The sequence below is a fragment of the Phoca vitulina genome, unplaced genomic scaffold (assembly GCF_004348235.1).
Source record: "Phoca vitulina isolate PV1807 unplaced genomic scaffold, GSC_HSeal_1.0 scaffold5, whole genome shotgun sequence".
Taxonomy (NCBI): Eukaryota; Metazoa; Chordata; class Mammalia; order Carnivora; family Phocidae; genus Phoca; species Phoca vitulina.
This window is the reverse complement of record NW_022589708.1, coordinates 32,959,596-32,983,143: the sequence shown is the minus strand read 5'-3', so window position 1 is coordinate 32,983,143 and position 23,548 is coordinate 32,959,596. Positions and strand designations below refer to the sequence as shown.

Sequence of the window (23,548 nt, the reverse complement as noted above, 5' to 3'; positions counted from 1 at the left end):
GGCTGAGCCACCCAGGTGTCCCAGGTTATATATTTCTCACTTACGTTTTGTGTTCTTGGTAACTTCTTCTTGTTTATATTTAGAAGACTTATCTCTCTAATCTTCATTTTTGAGTAACCTAAGTTATATAGTCCATATTTAACAATAATATAGCTAATTTATTGAGTACCTATTTTTGGCAGGTATTGTTCTAGGCACTTTTTGTCTCTCATCCTTAAAACAACCATGGGACAACCTTGGTTCATTTTATGGATGGTGAAACAAGTTCCTAGAAGTTATGTAGTTTGTTCAGGGTCACGGAGTGAGAGAGACAGGATTTGTATTCTAATCTTAGGTGGATGCCCAAGCTGTAGTCTCTCTGGGGCAAAATATAGTTCATTTCACAAAGATGGCGCTCATAGCTAATTTATCCAACTACTGACTGAATAACCAGTCAGTTTTCCAAGGGAACATTTCTCGAGCACTATTTGCCAGGCTCTTTGCTAAGTACAAGTGTTGTTTTATTTAATCCATTCAGCCACAACATGAGTTAGATACCTTACATGTTTTAAAGATGAAAAAAAACAAACACTCTGCCACCTCGAAAAATGAACTGACTTGCCAGGATCTTAGTGCTGATACATGGCACGTCTGGGAGTGGAACCCAAGGGTTTGGTTCCAGAACGCATGCACTGTGCATCAGAACTAACACTTCTCTTCTCAGAGATACAGTCATTTTACGGGGAGACTATTCAGTGAAATGGTTCATAGAAAATGTTTCATTTTTAAGCAAAAAAAAAAGATAAAAATTCGGTACATCACAGTACATTTTCTTTACTACAAGACCCCTCGTGATTACCGCGACAATTTAAAATTTCTCATTTGCAAGAAGTAGAACTAGCAAACAACTGAAAATCTAAAAGGAAGTCATGGGAAAGAGAGGGGCAGAAAGAGCAAGAGGAACCTGGGGAAAATAGCCCTCCCCATACTAGCCCACACACATTTTATTTACTAAAACTAATTACTGACTAAAATTTTCCCTATTTAACTTACTCTTAATATACAAATTTGCAGTTTGCTCTTTATCTATTTGTTATTATAATACTTTTTCCCTAGTAAAATTATCATTATATTAAATTTGGCAAATGCAGGTGATTATATTTCTTTTTGGAACTCACATGTAATTATACTTATTTCAAATCTTGGGTTTCGAAACAACTGATCTAGAAGTTACACAGCAGGGAATCTGAGCTGTTAGCTCTAGTTCAACCCAAATTTGTCATCCCTCTGAGGGTCTTTTTGTTTCTTTCTCCACATGCTTTTTGTCATTTAGGAAATCAATGAAGACACAAAATGATGGCCTACATTGAAAACAACAATACCTACATCTCAAATGCATGTGAAGGCAGATGTGTTTTAGGAGCAAACATTCAGAGCAGTGACACAGGGTGGTTCCCAGTGACTGCTAAAGACAATTCTGTAAAGGACAGGTCTGCACTGGGCATGTAGAAACCACCTTTGTGCTCATGTATCAAACACACATCATGTTCCCTTTGTCTACATGTCTGCTTTCCAGTTCTTCAAAAAGACTTTGTTCCTTCCATAAAATTGGTTTCATCTCTTTTTGCATTTTTGTTTCAGAACATTTCAACTTTATGTATTAGATTTCAAATTAAGTAAACAGTCAGAAAAATTCTCTGTAATTAAACTTCCTTATAAAGTGTGAAATTTGCACCTACACATTCTGCTAATTACAGTATGAATAAAAGTTACAGTCTAGTGAAAAGTGACGAGTTTTCATGCCTGGACAGTCAATATTATACCTGTAAACTCACCAAACTGCTGAGTTCCTTCTAAAAAAAATTTCACACTTTGTATATATTTCAAAATAGTTGGCTATTTTTGAAAGCCATTAAGACTCCGTTTTCATGAAATTGTAACAATTCGATTCATTAGGAAGACTCAAACCTACTGGGCATGAGATTTCATTTTACTATGGTGAGTTAAGAGTATAAATGCTCCTGATAACACAATGATTTCATAAATTGCATCCTAAAAAGGGAAGGTTTGCATGCCTTTGTTTTTCTACAAATATTCTCCGTTGTTGGTCTTTAAGTGACGCTGTGACTGCTGGCCCTGTGATACTTTACATTTGGGAAGAACCTTGGAGTCTCCAGAACACCTTCAGACATGCTAGCTCATCCTATCCTCACAGAAGTCTGCAGCCAGAGGCATTACTAGATGTGCCTTCTGTAAATGAGCACTCTAAGGAGTTTGGGGGCTTGTTGGGTGTCACAAGGGTGCCCGTCAGACAGAAATGGAACACCTATTCTAAACATGTTTCTTTCTCTCCTATCCAGATAGAATTTAGAGCCAAAAGCATTTGGGAGATCATCTGGTCCATGCCCACCTCATCCCCCACCTGACTGACGATAACACTACAGAACTTGCGTAGGGTCATAGAGTGAGATTCTGGCCATGCAAGGACTAAGAACTCCCATGTTCATCCAGAATGTAAAGGAAAAGGGATTTCAGAGTCCGACAGGGATAGGTGTGGACCCTAGTTCCAAAACACACTACCTGCAGTCTTGTGTGAGTTTCCTAAACTCATTCAACTTTAGCTTCTTTTCATGGAAGTGGGAATATTAAGACCTATGTTATATAGTTATAGGGATGATAAAAGATGTGGTGTACCCAGCTCATGATCACTGCTCAGCATACATCATTTTCCTTCCCTCTTTGCAACTCATTGTTTTTAAGGTACCTATATTTCAAATTTCATTTCATAAACTAAAAACACTTTAGCAATCCAGAGTTGCTTACAAAAATAGGTTTTAAATGTCTGTTTGACTTTTACAAGTAATCCTTACATTTAAAAAAATTAATTGTTCAATCTTTTCATTACATATAGTCCTTCTCATTAAAATACTAGATCAAACAGTAAAATTTACATTTCTTACTTTAAGGTTTCAAAACGTAACTGGAAACCCTCATCAGTCTCTTCCAGCCAATACATCTGTCACAACTTCAGTTTATTTTTGTGACTTGGTTTCTTAATTGCACTGTTTAGTGATTAGAATGGAAGTTAATCCTTCCAATGATGAAGTATTTTGGGAAGTGACCCATGCTGACACTATTTTGCAGTATAAAAGCCAGTGCTCTCTGGGGTGATGGTGCTCAAAACCAAATAATGTAGATACATAAAATTGTAGAGTGCATTCCATCTACTGCATGCAGTGTTGGCATGGTCCCAGAGTCAAATACTGCACCGAAAGCATCCTTAGAGAATTTTCGTGGAATGCCACAGTGCACCGAAGACCAATTTTACAAAGAAGCGGAAGAATTCCCCACCTCACAGTCTTAATGGGAGAGGAAGGAGGGGTTCTTATCTCCATTTTGCAGATAGGAGTACTGAGGCTGGGCAGCTTGCAAACAACAGAAGCAAAGCACAGAGGCGGAACGGAAATTCAGGAGGAAGGACACCCAGCCCCTGGGCTTCCAGAAATCACCTTCTCTCTTAGTTGAAAGTCCCTGCTGTTCTTCCAGGAAATAAAAACAACACATTGCACGGATAGAAAAATTTTCGATTCTGATCCTGAAATTTTTGATGAAAAGGGGGAATTGCCTCTGGGAAAATGTGCTCTGCATTTCAAATTCACCCGATATAAATTTTAAAAGAATTCATTTTCATTCCCCTCAAGATCCCAAAAATAGCCCCAATTTCACTTATTTTGTTTTCTTAAAGTTATCTGAAAATTAAATAGACACGAACAAAATACGATAGGGTGGGTATTGTAATTTACATTTTATAAAGCCAGAATAGACATTTTTACTAGATTTAATTAATGCAAGTATATATTCATGTGTCTACAATTTATTATACTAGTATCCAATGATGCAGTTAGAATTAGAGTATTTTTATATAAATGATATTGTACCAGAATTTCAATGCAATTTTTCATCCTTCCTCACTGAACTGACTTTTTTTTCTGCCATATTAAATGTTTGTCATTCCAAATAAACTGTCAGGTCAAAAAAAATTCATTATCTTCTTTGGGGCAATTTTGTGGCTCTTCTCCTAGAGTGAAGCCTTACAGAAGTGACCTTTAGGTATATATGGATCATATTAGCCTCCTGCCTCTATTTATTATGCAGAACCTTGTGCACTGCATATGTAGGTATTAACATTTCCTTTGCCTTATCTAACTGTTCTTACATTATTTTTCCTATACTTTGATTTATTTGCCTAGTTGTTAATTTTTCCAATTATACCATACTAACACATTTATATAAATTATCCCAAATTTTCTTTTGAGATGGGAAAGGGAGTAAGTAAAGACATAAGATGTTCAATTCTCTTGTCAGATCAAATGCTGTAGGTATTGCTCTGGAATTACAATCCTTGTGGACTGGAGAATACAGTCATCAAAAGAGGACTCCATCTCCCTGGCATCGTGCTGGAGTAGTCGCAAAAGTTATTCCCCACCATTTGCTACCTTGGTTGGTAGGATACACTAAACATGGCAAGCTATTGCTCAAAATCAGCTCTTTTCAACTGCTTTACTCCCCATGTTTATAGACATGTAATTCCTACGTTCATACACACACTTATACAGACACAGGCAAATAAGCATAAATAAACCCAGCTCACTATGGCTATGGGACAGACAGCAGGTTACACATTGCCAGCCAGTTAGCTGCAATTCCAGTCTTTTCTCTCGACCGATTCCAACATACCAGTGAGTCCTAACCCACCACTGTGTACCTGCTACTTGGATGAAGACTGCTCGTTCTAAAAGTCTTTTTACAATCAAACTGCACACGGAGGTTCAAAGTATAAAAGAGATAAAAGCAATATCTAGTTATAAGAAAGGAAAATCCTTAATTATCATTAAGTGACTAGAAAAAGAACGTGTTTTGATAAATATTAAAATCTTACAGCTTTTGTAATAACAATGGCAGCATCCAAATTACCTTGCATTCTGTTTCATTAGAGAGTATGAATGAATCTGCACCCACTGAAATTCAGTTATAGATGTCAAAATGTTTAATAGGGCATCTTGCAATCTCAGAATCGCTTCTATTACACAATAATTGAGATTATCCCTGGGTAGAAAAGCACTAAAATAATCAAGATTATTTTGGGGTGGAAGGGAATCAAGAACCTTGCAAGATAAATACTCTGTATCTTGATCTGTGCGAAGGTCATATGAGTGTATTAGGCTGTACACGTAAGGTCTGTTTGTGTAACAACGTAAGTGTCATACCTTCATACTAAAACAACAACCCCGAAGCCCAAAAAAGAGTAATAGAAACTTTTGTTTCTAAGTGAATTAATAAAAATTTCTATGAAGTTTTAAATTTCCATTAAATATGAAAGTGCATATTGTTTATCATTATTATTAAAGTTAGAAAAGAAGAGCCAAAATGATTTCCAGTATATTACCTTGGTTACATATGCTGAACACTCCCTCGTCTTTCTCCAGCTGACGGCTAGGCCACGGCGAGGGCACGTGCGGGACACATGTGCCTGCCACCGCCTGACGTTTAATTGAGTGTGGCACACGCGTGCGTTAGGAACGTACTCAGCTGTGCGATTTTATGCGAGCAGACATCTGTAGACATGACTTTGAAAAGAACTAGTGCGAAGTGACAACCTTTATAACCAATGATAGATGATAAAAAGAGTGAGAACAGGAACAGCCACAACTAACATTTACTGAGGTTTTACTACATTACGGGCCATGTGCCAAGTTCTTGCATTCACCATCTCAAGAACCGCATGTATGGAAACTTCAAACATATGAACAGAGACAGTAGGAGATCTGCTTTGTGATCTGCCTTCAAATGAAATAATCTGGTTGTATAAATTAACACACTCATATGCTCCAAGTTTGTAAAAATATTGGTAGGCAACTCATTTATATGCGATTGTATTATAACTGTAGTTTTAAAAATAGTTTTAACTATTTCATTAAGATGAACCCTAAACACTTAAAACCTAGGACTCTGTAAGTACCATCTTGAAAAACATCATCAAAGCAGCTTTTCTGACACTGGATGCCTATCTTCTCATTCCGAGAACTCTCTTTGTTAGCTCACAATAACAGTGAATAGGCCTGGACCTATGATGTGAATGAATTTCCTGGATCAGGATTGCTTTTTTATCAACTACTGTCTTCTTGATTAATATTTTTCACAAGTAAGGTTCTTGACACTTTTTATTGTATGTCTTATAATAAATCACCTGTTATCATTAAATTAAATCTTACTTGACATTTTTATACCTAAAACTCTAAATTGATTACTTAAATTCAAGTAATTGATTATTAAAGAACAAATATATAAATGTGAATCAAACTGTGCTAAACCACAATCTACATGCTCTCCAACTTAAAGTGAAGCTATCATTCTAGGCATATTATCATGCATCATTATAGCGCAGGAGAAATACACACTTAACAGTGAAGTCGCACAATTCAATGGCAAAAAGATATTGGATGGTCACCAGAAGTTACATTTATTGAGGAGGGCTCAGGTCTTTCAAGTATATTAATACATCACTCACTCAGTATATAATAGACCTGAATAGGAACTGAGAGATAATTCAGTCCAAACCCCTTGTTTTCTGGTTAGAGAAAAGATCTACAGAGGTTAGGCGACATGCTCTAGGTCCACTGATTAATAGTGGCAGAGTGGAAGCAGCTCGTTAAGCCACCTCTAAGCCTATTCTCTGTCCTATACTGGAATACCCTTTAAAAAAAAATTGCAGGTACATAGTTACACACACCTATAAATATATTTAGTAAAGAAAACTTAAACATCTAATGTGCAGTCCTCTCTCTCTCTCCCTCCCCACAAATACATCCCAACTGAAACACAGTTCAAACCTGCCTGTTGTCTGATAATGTTCCATTTGTTTAAACATAACTTTGAAAACATCCTTTAGTTTTCCTTTTTCTGATGAAGCCATTTCAAAAACTTTAACCTTCCAAGCTGTCAGTGGATCATTCTGACCTTTATACCATCTCCAATCCTCCATATTCCTTAAAAGATATTACAAGTAGAATGTGTAACGATCATGAAGGAATGTTTAGATTAACCTGCCCTATGCAGGGCTTACTTTCTTTTTAACTAGCTCACAAAATTAAGAAACAATTAGATTAACAGATTTATTAGAATGCTTACCCACTCTTGGCTCTGTACTGCACAATATAGATTTTTGAACCCTCTGCTTCCAGCTAAAGCCATGTTATTCTGCTTTGCTCTACGTCATTAAAACTGGCTTCAAAATGAACAAAGTCTGGGTTTTACAAGCATCAAATTTGCTAAAAAGAAAGTACTGATGCTTTTACTCCCCCTAAGTTGGGAAGACATTTGAGACAATCTTGAATCTTTTTTCCCCTGTGATACAGTTTTGCCTGATCCAGGGAGACCTTCCACAATGACAGCTGATTTCATGGCATATATCCAATGTTCAATAAATGGGAGCTTCCATGAAAGATAACAGAAATTACTGCAATATATAGCAAAACTTTAATTCACTGGAAATTTTCTTTGAATACAAATATCCTAGATATCATAGTGGACAGAAAATTAAATCACTCTTGGCATATTAAAGATGACATTCTCTACTGTCTCCTCCACAAAGTCTAGCATGGTGTCTTCCACATGGCAAATGTTCAATAAGCATTGAATGAATGAAGTATAGGAATAAAGTAAATTCCCTTTTGATGTTTGTCATATCATTACACTGAACAATGCAGTCACTCAAAGCAATCTGTTAGGAGTACCCTGATGAATCAGTAATGTTTACCTGCTAATTTGATTTTATGATCTTAGTTCTATGCAATATAAAGAAGTAACTGTGATTGCTGGGTACTTTATAAGCACAGAAATATGGAAAGTACTTAAAAGACTCTCATATCTCTAATCCAGAAGAGACAGAGGTTAGAGAATTATAAAATATTACAGAGTTATCAAACAAAAGGGCTATTCCTAAAAGAAAAGCTCATTTTCTCATTGGAATGAACCAAGACCTAACCTACATTTTGGATTTAAAGTTTACAAATATTTATTCATGTCTAAAGTTAAAAGATCAAAGGAAGAAGAGTTTCAAAGTTCATGGGGATAAGAAGACAAAGACATACCTAAAATGAAAATGGAAAGAAGATAAAAATGACTCTAGCATACACTGGGCCTTTAATAAGCATATTTTGAATGAAAAATTCCTAATTGATATCTACATTAATTTATCCAGATGATCATCAGATAAGCAAGTTTATTTTACATATGTAGACAAAAACATGTTGTAACTAAAGTGTTTTTTTCAAACAATTATTTGAATAACTGTCTCAAACTTTCATTTTACTCTGGGTAGATCTCTAGTCTGTACAAATGACTGTCACTACTCTGGTTATCATCTTATTTTTCTCATCTCCCCCTCACAGAGACATTTCTACACTTGCTTCTTCAAAATCTTAGGTTCTTACCCCTTAAGCATTCATGATTCCTTCCTATTAACCTGCTTCATCCAGGCTTATATGTCCTTTTCACAACTCAAGCAGATCTGTACTCTCTCTAGTTCTTTATTTATTTATTTTTTTCTAAATTGATTAGACTTCTCATTTTTCACCCTCCTGGAACTTCAGAGGGACAGGACCTGGCTAAAAAAACCCCTGTCTCTATTTTCTCGATGCTTCTCTTAGCTCCTCCGTGCCTTTGATGGACTCTTCTTCCTTCATCTGACTCCTCAAGGCAGATCTTTTCCAAAACCAAGTCCTTGGCATCTTATTCTTCACTGTGAAGAATTAAATAGACCCTATTTTAAATATCAATAGAGTGCCTTAAAAAAAAAAAAATACTATCCATACCAAAGGTAGTTGAAGAGCTGGAATGACTAGAGCTCCCATGCACCACAGGTGGGACTATAAACAGATATATTACTTTGGAAAACTCTTGGGTAGTTTCTTATAAAGATAAAGATCTTCCTTTGACCCAGCAATTCCTCTCCTAGATGTTTACCTAAGAGAAATGAAAACATTATGTCCACAGAAGAGTTGCACATGAATGTTCATACTGTCTTAATACAATAGCCCAAACTGGAAACAGCACAAATGTGTACGGATAAGTGAATACATAAGCAAATGTCACATCTACACAATGGAATACTACTTAATAACACAACAATGTGCAAGAACCTCAAAAACACTGAGTGAAAGAAGACTGAAACAAAAGAATACATAGCATACAATTCATAAACGAAGGTCTAGAATTAATGATGGTGACAGACACCAGAAAGTGGTTGTTTGGGGGTTGGGAGGAAACAGTGAATTTACGGGGGCGGGGGGGGGGGGGGCGCGATGCAAGGCAACTTTCTGGGTGATGGAAATGTTCTGTATCTTGATTTGGGTAGCAGTCACAGGAGTATATGCAATTGTTAAACCCTTTGAACTGCACCTTTAAAATAAAGTGTTTTACTGTATACAAATAATACCTAAAAAATAAAAATAAACCTAATAATTTTCCCTATGCCAATGACTCCCTTTCTGTATTTCCAATTCTCTTTCATCAGCTCCAGTTCTAGACCTCCAAACACCAACAGAACTGTTCCATTGGGGAGTTTCGTTGTATCAAACTCCTCTACCCACTCCTCTCAACTACATTATTCAGCTCAAAGGCACGGCCATCCCTTCTGCCTTCATCTTATCCTTCCATCTAGTTAGTTATCAAACTATCCGTTATTTCTTTAAACCTTTTCCCTTCAAGACAGAATGCAGGAAAAAGCATTTTTAACATGTAGTGGAAAATTACATCTGACTGGGCACCTGGCAATGCTCCTTATCAGTTCTATGATGCCAGCCAACTCACACTTCAAGTCTTATTTTCCTCATCTGTAGTAAGATAATTCAGACACTGCTGTATTAAGGAACACTGTGAGATAGATGCATAAAAATAAATTGGGAACCATAAAGCACTACATTTTTTTTTTTTAAGGTTTTATTTATTTGACAGAGACACAGCGAGAGAGGGAACACAAGCAGGGGGAGTGGGAGAGGGAGAAGCAGGCTTCCTGCTGAGCAGGGAGCCCGATGCGGGGCTCGATCCGAGGACCCTGGGACCCTGACCTGAGCCGAAGGCAGACGCTTCATGACTGAGCCACCCAGGCACCCCAAGCACTACATTTTTAATATAACGCTTAGGGTTATACCATTCAAAAGCCACCACTGATACCCTGGCCCAGGCCCAGAGTTGCTCATGCCTATACTGCTTCCATAACCTCCAATATATTCTTCCTGATTTGGGGGCATGTGACCAATCAGTTATTTTTATGACTAATGATTTAATGCAATCCCTTTTAAAACACTAGTATAACCTTGAACTTTTCAAGATATACATGAGGCAAGATTTATAAAACTCCACATTTGTTTCAAAGTAGTGTCAATCTGGAAGCTTGGGTAAAAATGCAGGAGTAAAAAGCCAAAGATATAAACATATTTTTAAAAACCTTGTTGATTTTAGTATGTAAAGAGATTACCCGGTTTCAATTCAGTAACTATTTTGTTCGTTTTCTTGAACAATTTCTAGTTTTGCTGGATATTCTTTTTTTAAAATTTTTTAAGAATTTGTTTTAAAGATTTTTATTTATTTATTTGAGAAAGAGAGAGAGCGAGAACAAGAGGGGTGAGGGGCAGATGGAGAGAGAGAAGCAGACTCTCCACTGAGCAGAAAGCTCAACACGGGGCTCAATCCAGAACTCCAGGATCATGACCTGAGCCGGAGGCAGATGCCTACCCGACCAAGCCACCCAGGCGCCCCTTTGCTGGATAGTCTTATATTGTAAAACGTTTACTGGTCCTCTAACTTGACTTGGATAAATAAGCCTCATTAAAAGATATAGTGAAAAATTAATATTTTAACCTCAAAATGTAACCTACGCAGTAAAAGCTGACAAGAAGATATTTTAACCTCCTGAATTTAAAAAAAGTCATTTATATTTTCTAATCAATTTTCTTGCTTGTATTTTCCTATCATGTATTAGAAAAGTTCCTCTAAATGTAGAATTTAAAACAGTTTTATGGAGCGCCTGGGTGGCTCAGTCATTAAGCGTCTGCCTTCGGCTCAGGTCATGATCCCAGGGTCCTGGGATCGAGCCCTGCACTGGGCTCCCTGCTCAGCGGGAGCCTGCTTCTCCCTCTCCCACTCCCCCTGCTTGTGTTCCCTTTCTCTGTGTCAAACAAATAAATAAAATCTTCAAAAATAAAATAAAATAAAATTAGTTTTATATTTGCATCAGAAAGTGGAAACTCTACGAGAATCAATTCCATGTTTTCTCTCACTTGTAACAGTGATTACACATATAGAACAAAATGGAAAATAGATGCAGAATTGGAGACTGATACACATTTTGCTAAACCGTTATGAAATTTTAGCTCAAAGATTTTATTTTAAATTCTCTGTATAATTTTGCTTTACTTGTGTTTTGTCACTATTGTAGCCCATAGCTATAGAATTCCAGAAATCAGAGGAAAAAGGCAAAATAGCTGATGTTATTTTTAGCCGTTCTGTATACTATAAGAGATTAATCAATGTTAATTTAAGTTTAAAGACTGACCATAACTACATTTCACAGATTTGGCTTATTCAGCTGGACTCAGCTGCTTAAGCACTACATTTTAATAATACCCTCTATTATACTTAGCAAAATGGAACACTTCTGAGAGTATAAACCCTGGAGATAAGAATTTACCCTCTGAAATTCAGATATCAAGACATAATAAATGTACTTGTCATTACTGATTAAAAAAATACATTATTAAGTGACTCTAGGGGGAAGAATTTATGAGATCCGCCAGAACCAACTAGAAATTTTATCAGAAAACATGACTAAAATTTGCCAAAATTTAGCAAATTAGATTTTTACAATAGGTATATTAGCTAATTTTAATGGCTTCTAGAGACAATAGCCTTTCTTTGCTAAAATATTAGCACATTAGTCAACACTCTCCTAAAGCTCCCCATTTCCAGGGAGAAATATGGTCCCCACCACACTGATGCTAGGCTAGGTCATGTGGCCTTGCTCAGGCCATGAGATGTTGGCAGATGAGTGCTGTGAACAATGGCTTAAAATATATTTGTACAATTGGGGTTGCCCTCTTAAACTCTAGCCACTGCCATGAGAAATACATGGCATAGGTCGTCTGTTGGGTTTAGAAAAATAAGAGACATGAACAGCACTGCTCCAACAACCTGTGGACCTGCCCCAACCAACCAGCTGATGCATGGAAGAAGAGTCAATGCCTATAGTCATATGCCACGGAGTTTTGGAATGGCTGTCTATATAGCATTAGAGTGGCAACAGATGACTGATTTTTTTAAAAAGGAAAAAAGCACCTTGACATTGGGTTTGGGGTGGTACCATATTTTTCTTAAGGATTAAACTTTAAGCTTGGTGGCAGACGATACTGGTTTACTGACTCAGTCCTGGCCATATTTTTCTTTCCCTTAGCCATATTCCAATAATTGGGAACATGCAAACCAGTTTTGGTCAGTGAGACAGAGGCAGAAGTCATAGCTTTTGAAAAGAGACATTGTAGGGGCACTTGGGTGGCTCAGTCGGTTAAGTGTCTGGCTTTGGCTCAGGTCCTGATCCCAGGGTCCTAGGATCGAGCCCTCGGGCTCCCTGCTCAGCAGGGAGCTTGCTTCTCCCTCTCCCTCTGCCTCTGCCCCTCCCCACCTCGTGCTCTCTCCCTCGCTCGCTCTTTCTCGCAAATGAATAAAATCTTTAAAAGAAAGTGACATAGTTGGGTAGTATGCTCCTATGGTTACTTGGTTTGCACTTTTACTTCTTCCCTTCTGACTGGAATAAGGGCAATGCCTGAAGATGGAGCCAACTTCATACAACCATTAGAAAGAAAACCACAATTGAAGAGCAGCAAAACAGGAAGAGAGAAGACACCTTCAGAACATTCTGAGCACCTCCATCAGCCTGTCCTGTTCATCCTAGACTTCCTGTTATAGTAGGAAAAGAATTCCATGTTTAAGCTCTCTAGTAAGGCCTATTGTTATTTACAGCCAAAAATAACCGATATTTGGAAAGATATGTAGGTGAGTAGATAGGTAGGTAGGTAGGTAGGTAAACAGATCGACAGAATTTTATTCAAGATCCAGAATTCTATCTAGAAGTAGTATTTGAGTCAAATATTAAAAATTACATTGATAAAATGATCCTTTTAGCTAAGAATATATAATTACTTTTAAATTAAGTTTGGAATTCTTTCCTGCACACTAATAATTTTTCAGATAATCAATCAGAAATAGTCTCGAAATTTGCTGGCATTTCTACCACTACTCACCACACATGGTTTGGGGTTTACTTTTTAAGATAAGCCATGATGCATGATGTCTTACATTTCAGCTGGATGGTGACCCTCAGCTATGCAATTATGTAAGTGGATGGCAAAATATCATGGTAAAACATCAACCTGGTAAGATTCACTTTTATCCAAGCCATCTTTTTCCATCTGTATTAGATTTTTCTATATAGCAGCAGGTTCCCCATGAAAACGTATCCTTCAATTTTTTACTTTCCTTTGATGCATGTAAGTAAATGTATTCAATGAGATTCAAGTGTGTGGGAAAATGCTATGAAGTAAAGGAAAATTATCGTACAATGGCTATAACTCATAAAGAGTAATAAGAAAAGAGAGTGTCTAGAGCGTTTGACTGAAAATAGAAGAGATTATATCCTGGTGAATTGAGTTAATTTCAAATATATTACAGTATGGTTTTCTATCATGTGTACTCTCTCTGACTACATTAATAAATGAAATAGTGATGAATAGTTCTGGGAACTTGTAGCGAAACTTATTAACATTTCAACATTATCACTGAGTATCTATGTCAACACACATCAAAAATGCATGAGAAATGACTACCTATACTCACAAGTTACACCCATTATGAATATATATGAGAAATATAAACGGTGTACATAAATTTGCAATGTGATTATAGGTAGAACATAGAGCAAAAAAAAAAAAAGCTACATAAAGATCTCACATGGAGAAGTAATGTCAAGAAATTAAAAGCATATTAATACTTGCAATCAGTTTGTATATATACATATACTGTATGGCTACATGAAATGCCAGCATATTTTAAATTACATTTAGAAACATATTTAGAAATTACTAATACTAAAAAAAATTTAAACCTAAAAGCAAAAAATACGTAGCCACTATCAAATAAAAGTGGCTCATCAATTCTATCCATGATGTAACTTTGGAATCCCCTTCAAATAAAAATAAAAACAAAAAGTTTGGTCTTTAAAAGCCTGATTTCTATTTTTAAATTGATCACCAAGAAGTAGTAAATTCACATTAAAATGAGGCATGGCAGTTTAAAAAACAAATCAACACACAGTTAACCCAATACTTTCCAAGTGGTTAGAAAGGCTAAAATTGATCTGTTTATACTATAGTATATCAGAAGATGTTCAAGTCAGTCAATGAAACTGACTGTTTAGCATGAGGCATAGAGTATAAAATGCCTATCATAGAGATGAGAGACATACATCCCTCTCAAAACAGCAACACCTGGGTAGTGGCTCTCATATATGATACGTTCTTTTTTATTTCATTTTACATTTTTAATGATCAAAAAGTTCTGAGGATAAGCTCTTCTTTGGAACAATAGCTGCATCATTTTTAGGGAAAAAGTACTTAATGGCTACTAGAAAGTACAGTAATAATATATTTTTTAAAACTTTCTAGGATAATGGATATTTTTGAATCATCGGGGGATACAAAACTAGGTTTCAAGAACCCAGGCCAGAAGGAAGTACAAAGTAAACAAATGTTTTGAAAGGGAAAATTGGTTTTGCATTTTTTTCGTTTGCCTTTTGATTCTTGTTTTGGTTAAACAGCTGCAGATTCCCTCAGAAAAAGAGAATTTTTATCACAGCTTAGAGGGAAAAGTATGAGTGGATAAAGAGGTTCAGTCCCTAGCCCCTCTCCCTAGGGGTGGAATGCTGGAATAATTCGTTGGTATCTATGGAGCTTAGTTTCTTCTCTAAGATAAGGAATTTTAACTAATGTTCTCTAGTTGGTCAGTGAATTTGTTTGTTTACTCATTCCAGAATATTCCTGTCTTAGAGTCTCTCTGCACTTGTTATTCTCTTGAATGCTCTTCCTTTAGATCTCTTTGTAACCTGACCTCACCCCTCTTCAGGTCTTTCCCAAAACACGGTCTAATCAGAGAGTTCTTCCGAGAACATCTTCATGAAACAGCGAACCCTCTCTCTCACCTCCACACAGCCTAACACCCACATCCGGCTTCCCCTCGCTCGGTCGCACTCAGCACCCTCTGGGATGCACAGAGCTCCACCTGCACAACCACGTGCAGCTTCCTTCTTCCTCGAGACCGGCATTTGCTGCTCCCACTTAAAGCCTATCCACATCTCCCCATTGTCTACAGAATAAATTCATCCTTCCTGATCAGGTCCCTACCCACCTCCCCAAGCAGCTTCCTCCTCTCCCATCTCCCTGCTACACTCACCTCTGCACCAGTCATTAGGAATGGCTGCACCCCTACCGCACATCAATGTTCTTACCTATTCCAGACTGAGTTACATGTACCCCCTCTATTCTCTCACTGCAGCCCTTCTTATGCTTTTATCTTATCGTGCTTTACTTCATCTCTTTTTTTCAATGCTGAGCTCCCTGTGCTAAGGTACTATGAATCTTTCATCCTGTCCTCAGCATGTAACACAAGCTTGAATAAATTAATTAACTACACATCAAATGAATAGATCACTTAATTTGGTACCTCATGAAACAATTCAAGTGTCAAATTATTGCCAAACTGGACCACACTTTTCTTAATTTAAGGAGGAACAAAGAGAATCCCACCAAAGCAGATATATGGGACAGTGTGTGGGTGCAACAGTCTCCATTTTAGTACTAAACACCCAGGGACTGAGTTATTCAGTGATCACTATTTTTAATTGTTTTTTAGGCGTGGGAGACTGATGGGCTGATGCAGGCTAAGCATAGACTTTAGGTTTTATCTGTGTTCATTCACTGAAAATCAGGAGCTTTTTCTGAGCTCTTTCAAAAGAAGAGCAACACAAAAACATTTATCTCCCCTGGCGAGGGAATGAACACCTCTCAGATTTACCCATCAGTAGAGCCCATATAATAGTCACAATCAGAGATCTACAGTTCCACCTACTGATGTGAATCATAGCTGTTTCTTTGGTAGGACATGAAGTGGGGGGATCTGAAGATGTCCCAAACATGTTAGGCTTATTAAATAAACCTATAGCTTCTCTTAATGAGACAAGAATCTAGGAAAAATCTGAGAGGAAAAACAGAAGTCCTTTGACATGTTGAGCTCCCTGGCTTTTTCTCTGGGCACAATCAGCTCAGTTGGGTTCATTCTAATGAGCAGATGAGGAGAGAGACATGATCCAAGTACTCTCAAATCTTTACTCAAGGGTTGCAAAATAAGATGACACACGACGATTTTAACCCTTGGACAAACTTTTCCTTTTATAGATTGACAGAAAGAATTCTATAAGGGATGTTCATTTTTTGGGTTTGGGAATGTCAGCATGTATGTGTATATTAGAACACACTCGAAACCACGTTTTTCCCAACAATAATTTCTTTAAATAAAATAGTACCAGTGAAGTTTATAATGAAAAGCACGAATATGTTCATATTTCCTCACATTTCAATATAATGTGTGTGATTTATAGAAGTGGAATAGCTTTAAAAAAAAAATTCTGAGAAGGTACCTGATAGAATTATTTCCCCCTGTATCAGATTATATTTAAAGTAACAATGAGTTTAAAGATAAAAAAATCTGAAATTATTTCACAAAATTGTGTGCTTACTGGGATTTGAAGTTCAAAAAACTTTGCTAATTTTAGATAGTTGGCAGTTTAGAGATATTAAAGCCACAACATAAAGATAGAAGCTGCCTTTATAGAGGAATACGGGTTTATAGTCGGATCAACGTGAAAATGAATATGAGCTCTGCAAATTATCAGCTGTAGGACCTCTGGGGATAGAGTAAATGTCTCTGGGCTTCTATTTCTTTATCTGCAGGATAAAAACAGGATCATAGAGCAAATTAAATGAAAACTACATGAGTTTTCATAGTATCTGCCAAAAAGTAGGCTGTCAGTTACAATTCCTTTGTTTCTGCTTTCTACCTCATCTCTTGTACTGCTCTCTACTATAATTTAAAAGACATTAATGCAATCATACAGGAGGACATTAAGAGAAACAGGAGGGGGTGTGTTCAAGAAATTCAGAACAAGAAAAATGAGAACAAAATAAAAAAATACCATTCAAGATTTCTGACCCTTTAAAAAAACGATTTATTTATTTTTGAGAGACAGAGAAAGAGTGATCGAGCATGGGGTAGGGGAGTGGGTGAGGAAAAGAGGGAGAGGGAGAGAGAATCCAAGCACGCTCCACACCCAGCACAGAGCCTGACTCGGGGCTGGATCTTGACCCTGAGGTCACGACCTGAGCAGAAACCAAGAGTCGGATGCTTAACTGACCACGCCAAGATTTCTGACCCTTTTTTATCATTAAATGAACTTTTCTAAATTAAGAACCATGATGTTTGAACTAGCAACAAAGTTTGAAATAACAATAGGATATCTAACTTCCTACCATACTTGTTCTTTCAAAGATCATTTACGTGAAAATGTGCTAAAGATAACACTCTTCATTTCCAGAAATTCAAGCAGTTTTTAAGAAAGGACCTTCACATGAGCAATACCCGGTTGAGCCTTGAACAACTGGGGTTGGGATGCTGATACCCTGGGCAGTCAAAAATCCACAGGTAACTTTTGACTCCCCCCAAGCTTAACTACTAATAGCCTACTGTTGACTGAAAGTCTTATCAATAACATAACCAGTCAATTAATACATATTTTGCATATGTATTACATACTGTATGCTTGCAATGAAGTATGATAGAGCAAAGAAAATACGAAGAAAATCATAAGGAAAATACATTTCCAGCGTTCTATTATATTTATTGAAAAAGATCCACATATAATTGGACCTGCACAATTCAACCCTGTGTTCAAGGGTCAACTGTAATAAAAACGGGGAGGAAGACAGTGAAGTAGTTTGATTAGCTTAAATGTACTTGACAATGAACCATTTAAAAAGACTATCCTTTTATCAAGTAGCAAATATCAGGGAAGCTAGCCAAAGCAAAAAATTACTAATGCTACTAATCTTGTTGCTTTTCTTTTCTCTGAGAGTTTTAATAAAGATGAGAGAGGGTAGGCTCTTCAGATATGGTGTGAGTTTAACAGTAACATGCACGCACCAATTCTCAAAGGACTGACACCGAGTAACACAGGTATATCTCCTTAACATCTTCATCTGCTTCCCTCACCCTCTACTCTACCCTTTCCCATCTCACTCTTACTGAAAGTATTATACAAGTTTCCACCACTATCCAAAAGTAGAACGTTCCCCTATCGTAAGCCAAAATGGCATAGAGCAAAGAGGCAATGACCATTAACTTATATGGAGAAGTTTTTGAGCATTCCCAGACCCACAAAATAACCTCTGAGGCCTTTGTGATGCCGGAGGACACATCTGGCTAATGGAGGCACACAAGAAACTGAGATAAAGACACAGACACAGCTCCAAGCTCTGGTAGCTTGGTGCTGAGATGCTGGGTGTGGCTCCCCAGGAGGGAGCCTGGCGGGCCGCTCTCCCTGCTTAGAGTTGCGCTGCCTCCCTAAGGGCTTACTGCAAAAAAATACTGAACACTATTTTTGCTGTTCACCTCTTTTTGTAAAGATGAAAATCCTCTTTGGCTTTCTTTCAGCTAGCAAAAATAGGTGCTAACAGAGGTCTTTCATAAAAACAAAGTGGCATAATGGGAATTTAGGAAAACGGGGGATGCCTGTATCTAGATCCTTATTCGTTTAGTTTAAGGTTTGTTCCTGGTTCCACTGAAATTTCTCTCCGGAGATATTCTCATTCACTTACACTTTATATGAAGTTGATTATTCTACTCCTGTTAACAAATGAGGAGTATGAATGTTTGGAATTAGAGAAAAAGAATTAAAAAGGAGGGTCTGGGTAACACAGCCAAACTGTACCTATTTAAAAAAATATCATTGTTTTGCCTGGAGTGAGAGTTAATTACAATAATTTGCTCTAATCATGCGCCTGTACTTCTCTTTTTCCAAACACTTATTTCATAATTATGTTTGTCAAGTTGTTAAGGGGTAATGACCCTATTTTACCATTGGGGGGGAAAAAAACCCAGACCAAAACAAAACAGATGTTCTATGAATTGCTGGAAGTTGGCTTTGTCAGAATTACTGAACACATGGTTTCTGACTTGGACAGTATCTGCACAATTAAAACAAGAAAAGGGCTGAGCATGTGTGTGGCCTGTCTGTGGCTTTTTCCATTGTATTTGAATTCACTGACCTGAGCTGATAAACGATAATCAAGCGAATTAATGAAAATGGTTGAAATGATTAGTTCAAGCACAGTTCAGGAACCTCACTATATAAATCTATACACATCAAAGTGACCTCAGGTTGTTGCTCTGGTACCAAGTGATGCTCTTTTTTATTTAAATACAGGAATATCTGATATCTGGGGGGAGGATGTAATTTTGGCTAACAACTTCTGCATTTCAAATCAAAGGAAACGTTTCTTAAACTAAAAAATTAAAAGTTCATTTTAAAAACAAGTAAAATGCAAGGGCATTGCCTGGGTGACAGAGTCAGCTAAGCGCCCAACTCTTGATTTCGTCTCAGATCATGATCTCAGGGTGCTGAGATCCAGCCCCCATGGCAGGCTCCCTGCTCAACCCTTGCCCTCTCCCTCTTCCCCTCCCACCCCCCAAATAAATAAATCTAAAAAAAAAAAAAAAAAGTAACATGCCTAACAGGCATTTAGAAAAAAAAAAGTATTAGTATATTAAGGTTTATGCTATGTAGATATACCAATGTCAATAAAGTAAATTACCTAATTAAAAACTCAAACTATAATGATTATTGACAAGACTATGAACCTGAATGGGAAAGAAGACAAAGAAGAGCATCTATACTTCGGGTTAGCATGTTGTAGGGACGAGTCAAGGACAAGGTAGTTTCATCCATTTCTAGTGTCAATCTTCCCGAACATCCTCCTTCTTCATCTTCCTCTTTTTTTTTTTTTTTAAGATTTTATTTATTTATTTGAGAGAGAGAGAAAGCATGAGAAGGGAGAGGGTCAGAGGGAGAAGCAGACTCCCCGCTGAGCCGGGAGCCTAATGCGGGACTCGATCCTGGGACTCCGGGATCATAACCTGAGCTGAAGGCAGTCGCTTAACCAACTGAGCCACCCAGGCGCCCCATCTTCCTCTTCTCTTTGATTGACACTTCACTGGTGGCCAATGAATTAAGAGGCCAGCCTTTGAACCCTTCCTAAACCATGACTCCTTTTGCCTTTGATTGGAAAGCCAAATGTGTACTGGGGGCCCCAGGCCTTTAAAGTATGCTACCTCTAATAAACATAAACCTTCGACGCCATCGCCTCTCTACCCACAGACGCACTCCCCCATCTAACTCTCCCAGGAGAGTTGTGCAAGTACAGGGAAGAGGTCAACAGGTGTTTTTTGAAATCCTCTCATCTTGTATGTGCCAAGCTGATGTTTTACACTTTTATTATTTAATGCATTATTTTATTGATCATAGTACACTGGAATTTTTGTTTGTTTGACAGCTTTTGCGTTAATAGAAGGCATCAAGATCCAAAGGCAAACAGGAAAAGAGAAAACAGAAAATCACCAACAGCAATATGTATTAAAGAATCAAGAAGAAACTAAGAGAGGAGCAGAAAGACGTGCTGACAACTGTATACACTTAAATATAATCCTTGTTAGACACTTAAAAAAAATCTGTACTTAGGTTTAAACCTAAGGGTAGGTTAGGGTAAACCTAAGTACAGATTTTTTTTTTAAGTGTCTAACGAGGATTATATATTTATTTGTCCCAGAATAAAATTTTCCTCAGCGTATTACTGTAAGTTTTGAAATACACCCATATTTAAGAGGTCTCTGCAGAGCATTCTCTTTGCTTCATCTAACGCTATCTTCTCACTTCCTGGTGTTTACATACACACACTGAGTCTTGAATGAGACTTAATTAACTATTGATGGGTCCTGGCGTTCTTGGGCTTCCCAGGTGACGGCTCAGTATTCTTTACTAATCGTTTAATGAAAACACTTACATGAATAATGAATTTGGCATTTCCCTAGATACACAGGCAACTTTTGCAAAAGGCAGGCATACACAGTTATACAAGATACTGTGGCTTGAAAATGTTTTCACAAAGCAGGCCAGAGAGGTTAGGCTGAAAATGAGGCTCTAGTTCTTGAGGCTATTAAACGTTTCACATTAAAATACACTATATATTATAAGCACATAATATTAAAAGAAAAAAATAGTTATGTTTAAAAAGCTAATATCATTATTTGCTATCTAAGTCCCAAATAAAGTAAACATAATTTAGATTTTCGTAATTATAGTTCCCAACTTTAAAGTTTGAATTAAAAGAAACACACCCACCTGTGTAAACACACACACACACACACACACTATACATGTACTACAATGATACAGGAAAACAATATGACTAAAATGTCTCTGAAACCTACTATTCATCTTAGAATTGAAATTTGTCATCATTTAGTCTAATTTTAAAGATGGATCTTAAGATTTAGGTCACACAAAACCATATTAACTGTGCTGATCACTGAATTAGAGATGAGGTGACTCAGCATGACACAATTTTAAACATGATTTCAGCAACCCCTTTGATTCAATGCCTGTCTTGGCTCAAATGAACACTTGCTTTGGAGAAACTAAGTGACTATAACCAGTTATTTGAACAAAGGAGTGAAAAAATGCTTTTTATAGGTGTTGAAGTGAAAGAACATTATTGGAAACAAACATGACAGGTACTCTTAGGAAAAGATCTGTTCCGGGAGTCAGAAGTCCAAACCTTTGTCTTGCTACTACTTAGTATATGACTTTGCAGGAGTCATTTAACTTCTCTGATTCTGAGTGTCTTCATTTGTACAATTAGAATAACAATATTTGCCACATTTTAATTTCCTGGTTGTCATATAGTATACACTATTACTATAATTATAATACTAATTCTATAGTTAATTGAAGCCTCCTATGTGCCAAAACTCTGTGACTTGATTTTTATATCTTATAACTATATTACATCCATAACAGGGCTATAAGGTAAGTATTCTGATTTTCTTAAAATCTCAGAGTGGTTAAATAACTTGCCAAAAGTCACACAACCACTAAGAGCTTAAATGTAAATTTGAATTCAAATGTTTTTGACTCCAAATTTCATTTTAGATCCATTATATCCTGTTTCCCCTAATATACCATATATTTGTATTTGTGCACAAACACATATCATATAAATATTATACATGTATTACCTATCGAACATAGAAATGTATGATTCATTTTACACACACACATACACACATATGCTTTAAATTCTAAAATGCCATACTGATGTGTGTGTGTGTTGTTTAAAGATTTCAAAGACTAATGCTCAGAGCAGAGTCGGTACTTAGTCAATATTTGGGAAAAGGAATTAAAATATGGGAAGTGACTAAGATCATTTTGAGTGAACTGCTAACTCATGTGTCAGCAACAGCAGTGGCTATTTAACTCCTACTCTTACGTAAGATTATGTTATTAAAAACTATTCCAGAGAAAAAATATACAAGGACTAGCCATAGGTTCAATTCTAGATACAGAATCGACAATGATGGAAAAGCAACTATCTTCGATTAACAAGGATGAAATCTAACTCTAGGGTCTGGATAAAAGGAAAGAGAAAAGATCTCTTTAAAAATTACACACGATTCTGATTTTTCAAAGTGGTGAAACATCGTCTTCCAAATTTAAAATTTCAAAAAAGCTCTTCTGTACTTTCCTATCAAAACAAGATCATAATACTTGCCTTATTTTATTTCTCTTGACTGTTGCATATGAATAATAACAATGTTGACAATAATTGGATGGTGACATTGAAAAAGAACAATATATTTTTTTCAGAGTTAAGAAGAGGTAGGAGTTATTAGGAGAGATGCACAGAAGCCTCAATTCTAATAAAAGCACAGATTTTCAACTACGTAAAATACTTCATGCTTTCCCCTAATCTGCCCCCAAAGAACGTAAGCCTGGATGGAAGGATGCTGACGCGTGAGCCCGTCCCGAGCTAGAAGGACAAGTCCTGGGAACAGGAGGTACTGCTGCTTCCATCACCCACTGAACACCTTGGCGAGTCTTAGTTCATCCTGAGAACGTGGTACTTACTCTTGTACTGCTCTGGCTATGGAAAGGGCCGTAGATCCAGTCTCATTAACGCTATCTAAGGTCACATTTGGCAGGTCATCATCGTCACTGTCACTTTTACTTTGTCTGGGAGATAGGCCTCGGGGGTCCATTTGTGCTGGGAAAAAAAGGCATATATAATGAATTAAAATT

The 23,548-nt window shown here is 37.0% G+C and overlaps 1 protein-coding gene across 13 annotated transcripts in view; it reads right to left on the bottom strand.

The window, feature by feature from the left end:
* KLF12 (Kruppel like factor 12) overlaps window positions 1-23,548 on the bottom strand; it is a 578,056-nt gene that overhangs the window by 88,482 nt on the left and 466,026 nt on the right. For all 13 annotated transcript variants that reach the window (XM_032402856.1, XM_032402855.1, XM_032402857.1 and 10 more), the window contains one exon: window positions 23,378-23,513. In XM_032402856.1, coding sequence (XP_032258747.1) covers window positions 23,378-23,513 — 136 coding nt within the window. The remainder of the gene's footprint in view (window positions 1-23,377; window positions 23,514-23,548) is intronic.